The 8963-nt window shown below is 28.8% G+C and overlaps 1 protein-coding gene across 1 annotated transcript; it reads right to left on the bottom strand.

Moving 5' to 3' along the window:
• Positions 1 to 1235: 1235 nt before the first annotated feature.
• LOC105626689 (probable cytochrome P450 305a1) lies at positions 1236 to 7819 on the bottom strand. Its single transcript, XM_012207985.1, has 8 exons — positions 7738 to 7819; positions 4909 to 5163; positions 3267 to 3507; positions 2962 to 3121; positions 2768 to 2891; positions 2384 to 2564; positions 1834 to 2093; positions 1236 to 1414 (listed from the first exon to the last, which is right to left on the bottom strand). The coding sequence occupies exons 1-8, from the start codon at positions 7817 to 7819 to the stop codon at positions 1236 to 1238; spliced, it is 1482 nt and encodes a 493-aa protein (XP_012063375.1).
• Positions 7820 to 8963: the final 1144 nt, after the last annotated feature.

Raw genomic sequence — 8963 nt, 5'->3', positions numbered from 1 at the left:
ATATATATATATATATATATATATATATATATATATACAGAAAAATCGATTTTACTTATTAATTATTTTTGATAATTTAACAAAATTATTTTCAAATCTGTATCTAATTAAAATTTTTAAGTAGAACTTTCTTTTGAATTCATATAGTTCTTATCGATATAATTTTATTCAAATAAAACTATTCTTTCCGTATAACAAAATTGCAAAGAGACTACGAACGAAAGTGCTTCCTTAGGAGTTATATTATTTCATAATTAGATATCATTTTCAAATTAAAAATTTAAAAAATTATGTTTAATATTAGGTGTGGGAAAAAGTTCATGGCGTTTTTCCCGTTAGATGACATTAAAAAACGCCACGAACTTTTTCCCATACCTAATATTTTTTAATGAAATTTTAAAAGTTATTTCTAATATTATTTTTAATAAAATATATCTAAAATATATTTTATGCGCAGCACATAGCATTATAGAACTTTTCATGAAAAATCAGCAAGAATTCATGATTTTGATTACTAATATTCGTGCGATTTGAAATGTTAGAGTGTGAAAAGTAGATGACAATCAATAAATCAATGTAAATGTTAATAGAAATACGCGCGCATTTCTTACCAATTTACTAGCTCTCACACGCGATCTAATATAGACAAAAGATGTATTGTGTGTTTCACTTGAAAGAATTAAATATGGATAGCCAACTTTTCTCTCCGTCTAACATGATATCAAAACTTGGCTTGGTGTCTTGTTTTAGCATGCGAAAAAACAGAACCTTGAAAAATCAATCTTGTAATAAAATTGTAATAAAATATATTAAAACAGTCTTGTAATAAATTATAATAAAATGCGTTTATTATGCAATACTTTAATCACTAGTAAAAGCTTATATTTACATTCATAGTATAACATTCATACATACATCAATAAATTCTTGTACAATAGTATTTTACATAGTGATTTAATACTATTTAAAAAAAATAGAAGAAGAATTTTTGAAAAAAAGAACAGATGAATTAATGTGTAAAATCTGCTTATATATTTTCTTTTATTTTTTTTATTATATATATATATATACATATCTCAAAAAATGTAATACAACAATATAAAAAATGAAAGATTATGATCTAACATAATCGATAATAATTGTCAATAATAAAATTGATAATTAATTCAAATTACTAAGAATTTTTAACATACATAATAGATATCTTACAGATATTGTGAATAATATATGTTATCTTACCTCGGAACAATTAACATTTTATAAGGCTTTGGTGCGAGTATAAGTCCGCTTTTTAATTCTGTTTGAATAAATCCTTTACCTGGCTCTGGAAGTAATTGAAACTTTTGCATTACCCCGACAAAGAAAAGAAATGTAGCTGATTTTGCCAAAGCTTCTCCGGGGCACCTTCTTTTTCCTAAAAGGAAAAAAAATATATTTTTTTTGGAACTTGTAAAATCGATTTACGAGATTTCAACTTGATCGCAATTATTCAATGAGCAGAGGATTTCGCGCAAGTGTTACATTAAGAGAGTATCATCCACTTTTTTCCTTAACGTGAAAGGCGTACCTGACCTTTCAGTTGAGAAGTACCCGGAAAGAAAACAAAAAAGTGTTATCATAATTATGTACATACATCACGATGTATACAAGAATGGTTTTAAACGCAATTAAATAAGCATCAATAACGTAAACGAAGCAATCACTTTCGTTTTGCAAAAGAATTTTCGCGACGTCTGAGTTTTTTATAGCTGTTATTCCTTTTAAAAATCTCGTAAAATTTGTTTCTTATAAAGAATGTTTAAATTAAAAGAATATTTAGTGATTTATATTAACCTTTTCCGAATAGTATAATATTCTCGTGCTGTTGATAAACACCATTCTCGTTTATGTGCCTCTCCGGTTTAAATGAAGTCGGGTCGGGGAAGAAATTCGGATCCATATTGTTTGAATACACATTCATCAAAACAGTAGTATTCTTGGGTATCTTGTAGTTGTCGAGAATTGTATCTTTAAGAACACGACGTGGCCCGATTACAGGTGTGACGTGAAATAAACGTTGACACTCTGTTATTATTGCTTCCGTAAAGGGCATTCTATAATCAATTTGAAATTTAACATAAATTGAACGTTTGAATAATTTCTCGAATGGGAGAGTTGTACCCAAGTAAAAGTCACAATAACGTCAAAATTATATTAAAATGAATTGGAAATGATTGAAAAATGACTTTCAATGATCATTTTGGAATCATTTTGACATAATTTTGATATCATAATGACTTGTTGTCTTGCTTAGGTATAAGAGGAACAATGCCTCCCAAAAAAAATTGATTTAAAGTATATTGTGCTCCTTTTAAAATTTAAAGTAAAAATTATGTTGTTATACTTGATTCTATCCTCCAGTTTAGGAAGCTTATGGGAACCGATCACATCATTGATTTCCTCGTATAGTTTACGTTGTACATCCTGGTGATTGGCCATTTGCAAGAAGAGATTATCCAATGTTGCTGTCGTGGTGCTGATGCCAGCGATGAAGAAGTCGAGCAACGTTATAAGTAGATTGTCGTCTGAATAGAACAGAAAAGATGATCACGTGTATGTCGGACAAGCGGACTCACGAAGAGAACGCTTTCTCTCACGTGCACGGTGCTTTCATTAATGCACTGACTAGTACGCGGGAGGAAGCGTTAATTTCCTTGCGAACCGAACACCCGAGAAGAAGTGTTTTCTGGATGTTGCTCGGTAATAGAAAGTAACAATGGGCACGCACCTGAAAACACAGAAACTTTGTCTCTCTGTTCTTCTACGTTGTTGTACATCTCCTTAAGGAATAAATCAATAAAATCTGTTTCATTTCCTTTGATGTACTGTTCCTTGTGCTCATTGATAGTATCCTACAGATTCGAAATATGTCGTGTTAATAAGAAAGCTGAAAAATTGAATTAACATATCGAAATTACGCACCATTAGGAAGTTCTTAAGCTCATTGTTTAACTTGACAAGAAAGTTGTAACCCGACATCTCCGGCGCGATGTAACGTAGCCAGGGGAAAGCGGTTAGAATACCACCGGTCAAATCGAACTTTTCTGCACGACGCTCCATCAGATTCAGGAATTTCTGCAATCTGCAAGTAATAACGGAATCATGAGACAACGCACGATTGCAACTTCCTTTCTCGAGTTCTCCGGAAGTAAATTCGCGAAAGTGCCATATCACTGAGGAAGCGTATTTTTCAATTGTTTCGTCGACGATTTCACATATGTATATACCTTGGGAGATTCTCGGATGGTTTCTGTCCTGTAATCAGCATCCAAAGGACATTTATCACGGCAGGTGCGAATGCAGATTGTATTTGTTGCACGCCACCGGTTGCCAGTTTTTCTATTATGAGCGTCATCTCTTCCACGATCAGCTCCATCATCGTTTGCTTGGCGAAACCAACGCTCCTTAGAGTACGCACTGACCAAGAACGCAATTCCTTCCATTCCGCGCCGTCGTTCAATGTGATCCCTGATTCCAATGATTTCTGATTAATTTTTAAGGGTTCTTATAATCCGAGGGGGTAATCACTTAATGTAATCGTGGAACAGAGTTCCCGAAACCATTATAAAATTCATATGAAATCCCTATGTATAACTCGATAATTACATATGCAATTACAAGCAATCATTGTAATATTAAATAAAATCGCTTATTTTTTCAAATGATTTCATATGTAATGAAGAAAATTATTTGTAATAAGATGAAATTGTATGAAATCAAATGAAATCATGTAATCTGTGGGATAATATTTTAGCTAGTGGTTATCTCCTCGTTATAATCTTCCTGTCCATCAGCTTTCTTTATAGTGCGAATCGAATTTATTTATTATAATTTCATTAAACACATATACATAAATATTTAAAATAGTTTTGAAAAAGATTTAATAAATAGGAAAAGAGATTTACAGAGGCAATGGGAAAGAGTAAGAATAGATAGATCAAGGTATAATAAAAGTTATAAAGAGATAAATATGAAGAATAGGGTACCATTATTTGGGAAGGAGAATGTGGAATGGAAGAGAGGAGATGAGATAAGAGCGTTATTTAAATTAAGATGTAATTTAGAAGAGAAGAATAAATACTGGCTAGGAATAGAAAAGGGAAAATGTCTTTTCTGTGGTGAAAGTGAATGATCTATAACCCTAGAGCATTATATTAAAGAATGTGAGGAGACAAGAGGTAGTTTTAAAGAGTTAGGGATGGATAAGGACAAATTGTAAGGAAATTATGGGGAGAAGATTTGAATGAACTTAAAGGAAAAACGCTAATAAAATTATTGAAGGATAGAGAAAAGGAATAATAAAAAGAAAAGAAAAGAAAAAGAGAGGATGGAAAAAATATAAATAGAGACTAATTATAAAGATAAAGATAATGTAAAGAGAATGAATATTTTGTAAGACTACACTATACAAGACTACACTCATACAAGACTATGAGTATAAGATAAGATTATAGTGTAGTTGGACAATAATAATAAACTGTGAATACATAGTCATGATATAGAGAGTATGTATAGGTAAAAGAGAATGTAGTAGTAGTAGTAGCTTAGATTTGTAGTTGTTAATATTGTAATATATGTAGTTATTAAGATAAATGTGAGAGAGGAACGTAAGTGTGAATGTATTAAGTATTTCTATAAACCAAGTCCCCTTCTTGACTATATATGCTGAAGTGTAAATAAATTCTATTCATAAATATTTAAAATATTGATCTGTGTATGTTTGATAAGATTACAATTCTATATTATTGAAATATATATGAAATATATAAGAACATAAAATACTCTCTCTCTCTCTCTCTCTCTCTCTCTCTCTTTCTCGATTTTCAAAACTTTCAAACTAATATAATGAATTCCAACCAGATTCGTTACCTTTTTTCATTCCCATGTTTCGTAGCTTTGTAAACTCATTCCAAGGACGTCCGTCATAGATTTCGCTAAAACATACTTCGTGTACAAACTTACTGTTCGTGACAACAATTACATCGTCGGTACCCAAACGTAAACTTATGATGTTGCTATTATATATCTTGCTGAGTTCCAGAAATGCGAGGTATTGTCCACCGAATTTACGCGTTAATTTTTCTAAATAATATCGATTTCCAAAAATCGGCCAAGGAAAAGGACCTAAAAATTACGGTTCCTTCAATGTGGAAATTAGATATTTAACTAACTTCTGTAAAGCTGACCTTTTATTTTCAACAAAATTTAAAAAAAATAAGCAAAGTTCTGGTAGTCCCCCGAAGAATTCTAACGATTATCCTCAATAATTAATGCGCTGAAACCTATATCTAAAAAGTTCTGGAACTTTAAAGTTTCGAATTTTTACTTAAAGAAATTAAAAATTCGAAACTCTAAAGTCCCAGAACTTTTTAAATATAGGTTTCAACGCATCGATTATTGAGGATAATCATTAGAACTCTTTGGGGAACTACCAGAACTCATAATAGTATGGCCGAAATATAAAAAAATTTTTTTTGAAAAAATTTTTTCAGAAATCTGGTATTTTTTTTAGAGTTCTGATTGCCTCTCAAAGAGTTCTATTGTCCTAATGAACTATAGTGCTACAATGAACAGTAAAAAAATTATAGCCCTTCAATATTTCGGAATCGTGAACTTGGCCCCCCCCGAAATTTCAAATGGTGTTTTCATCACTTTAATCAATGGAACTCTTTCTAATATTAATAGAGAACTCTAGAATTCTTCGGGGAATAATCGGAATTCCGCTTATTTTTTAAAATTTTGAAAATGAGAGGCCAGCTTCGCAGACGTACTTAACTATTATATTAACAATTCCAAAAAAATATTTCTTCATGTTGAATTCTTCAAAATTCATATATTTTTTGTGTAAACGTATTCTTAAAATTAGCAATTTTAAAAAATGACGATTAGTTCATTATCGCGTATATTGTATATATATTATCGCGTATAAACATATTATATGTTTCACTTGTTCAAAACTTTAAAAGCAATTATCTTTTAAAACCACTATTTGCTGATTTTATATTGATTATTTTTCTCACTGAAAGCAATTAATTATTTCGCGTAGTTATCTGTGTAATCTAATTGATTTATTTTTAATAAAGCGATTTATTTTTATATTCTCGAAAAATATCTAATACATCGGGCTTTCATTGAAATACATATTGACTTCCAACACGTCGATTTTCTTGTAAATATAAAAATTATATTTTAATGCTTTCTGATTACAAAATGTGGATTTTATTCTATATTGATTTTAAATCAAGACATTTAATAAATGAAAATATATATGCGTTTAAGATAATTTGTTGAAAAATAGATTTCAACGAAAAAATAGTAATGCTTATATTTTGACAATTTGCCAATTTCTAATTGTGATATGTTATTTTAGACTAGCCTGTTTCAATTAATTATTATTTAACTAATGTCTAAATAAAATTGTAAGATTCCTAACATATTCTCGTAAGATTTATAAGAATTTTGAAGTATTTATACCTTTATACCTTTATTTTTACAAACAGCTTTTTATTAGCCATAAGATTTACAAGAAATCGTAAATATTTACGAATTATCTTACGATACAAACGCATAAAATTAAAATCATACTGATTATAAGTTCTTACGAGTTTTACGAGAATAAGTTATACGAATCTTATGATTCTTAGAATTGACCTATAAATTTACGATTAAATTTATAGATTATCGTCAAAATTTATTTAAATTTATAGATTAAACACTAAGTTAGTTATCTTCTGTTTCGCATTCTCTTTAATAAATTAAATAAATTGCGATGAAGTCAATTTTAAGTTTTGACCTTGAATTATCTTCAATTGTTAAATTATCTTTTATCTTCATTCATGTAGAACGATTTTGTACCTATTTTGTTTTAAATTTGTTGAAAGCGCAGTAGAAAATTATTTTATACATATTTCGTGAACAATGTACAATATAAATTTAGTACATATGACAAAAGAGATTGAACCGTTAATTGAAAATTTTGATGAATTTTCGACAGAAAAGTTGATTACATTTTTATACAAAAACATGCTGCTTTTCTCTCTTAATAATAATATATAACATAAAACAAAAGTTTTGCATATTTTACATAAAAATAGTTCTGATAAATATGATTATAAATTATTAAGTAGACATTTAATTTATACCTATTTTAAAAATTTTTGTGGAATGTCTACTTTTACGAATTTATAAATTAACGTTTCCATTAATGTTTTCCAACAAGAAAATAATAATAATGAAATAAAATATTAAAATAAAAAAAACTGAAAGCTTAATAATTAAAAATCTAGCAAATCTCTACATAATAAAGAAAATTATATAAGAATTAATATTAAAAGTTACTTAAATTAAAAATTAAACTTTTAATTTTTTATTTAATTACTTGGATAGAAAGAGAACGCGTTATACATCTCTATTATAATTTTTAATACAATCGTTTCGAGTTTTAATATATCGATTAATTTAACACAGATCTGTTTTAATTTCTCCTTTATCATTTTCTATCAAAATGTAACATTCAATTTTACTATATTAACAAATAAAAAATATCTCCTTTGCATAAGAAATAGTCCTTTGTCAGTTATTATTAAATAATCGAAAAATTGAAATAAAAAATTAAGTATTATGTATAAAATTTAATTTCACAGAACATGGTGCTATCTTTATTTTTGAATTCACTTTCTAAAGACCAAAATAAATTACCTGGCGGATACTTTGCTCTCTTTCTTAATACGAAAATAATAAGAAAAACAGTTAAAATCGCCAAAATTACGGTCACGAACATGATGCCTCGTTTTCACTTTATCGTGCTCTTCAGTCACGTGCTCTCTGAAAGTTTGTCGCGTTCTGCTCGCTCGAGTCCCTCTTTTAAGGAGTGAGATCCTTCCGATCTAGTTGCTTATTTGTCCAATCAATAACGTCTACGTATCTTGTCTGATAAGACATGAGTATAGTCCAATCTAATATGACTTGGGGTCGATTGTGTATTTAATTTGAAATGACGAGGTGGAAACCACAAAACTATATATATAAGAAAATTCACTAGATATTGAATTGAACCAATTAAATTATAAATATGCTAGTAAATTTACTCACTTTTCTTATTTTCATCTCACTTTAATTAAGATATATAATCGTCCTTGTCTATGAATATAATTCACTATAGGCAAAAAACTGGAGTCGGATTAATGCAATGGATTAATGCGATAATGCAGGTTTCAGATGAGTGTGCAATTGCACGTACGAGCAACAAAATTGTCTCGCGCATGTGGATCGACTTGTGTAACTGGCCCGATTATCGTCACATGCATCCGGTTAACCGAACGGTGACGAATTCTCTATTGCTTCTGCGCATCAAAAAGCTTCTATGTTTCTTTTAACAGTACTGTTCAATCAATCTTGATGCAACGGTAATACCTAGGCTGTGTTCCAAAATTCACTGCCAATGCTGAACATGTATAGTAAACATAAACTGTAAATTTTTTGGAACACAGTCCCAGTTAGCTAAGTTTGTTAAAAACAAATTTTGTTAATAAAAAGGCATCATTTTATGGAAATTTGATGCAAATTTTGTATATTATATTCAACATATTGTATATTATATTAACAATTAATTGATGACAGATATCTGATAAAATCCAATAAAACATAACAATTAACAATTTAAATTGTTGCGCAAAATTTGCTGATAATCTGATAATAAATTGACGACAAGAACTAATCAAGATTTGATAATTATTGTAAATCGGCAAACTTTATTGGAATAACACAAATTTAATGCGAATAATATATATATATATATATATATATATATATATATATATATATATAATATAATAATAATAATAATAATAATAATAATAATAATAATATTAGTTAGTTACGTAGTAGGTTAGTTATACACAATAACTAGAAGGTATACGACGTAA

Source organism: Atta cephalotes, assembly GCF_000143395.1.
Source record: "Atta cephalotes unplaced genomic scaffold scaffold00006, whole genome shotgun sequence".
In the NCBI taxonomy this organism is placed as follows: Eukaryota; Metazoa; Arthropoda; class Insecta; order Hymenoptera; family Formicidae; genus Atta; species Atta cephalotes.
Note: the sequence above shows the minus strand (reverse complement) of the source record. Positions and strands in the feature narration are given on the sequence as shown.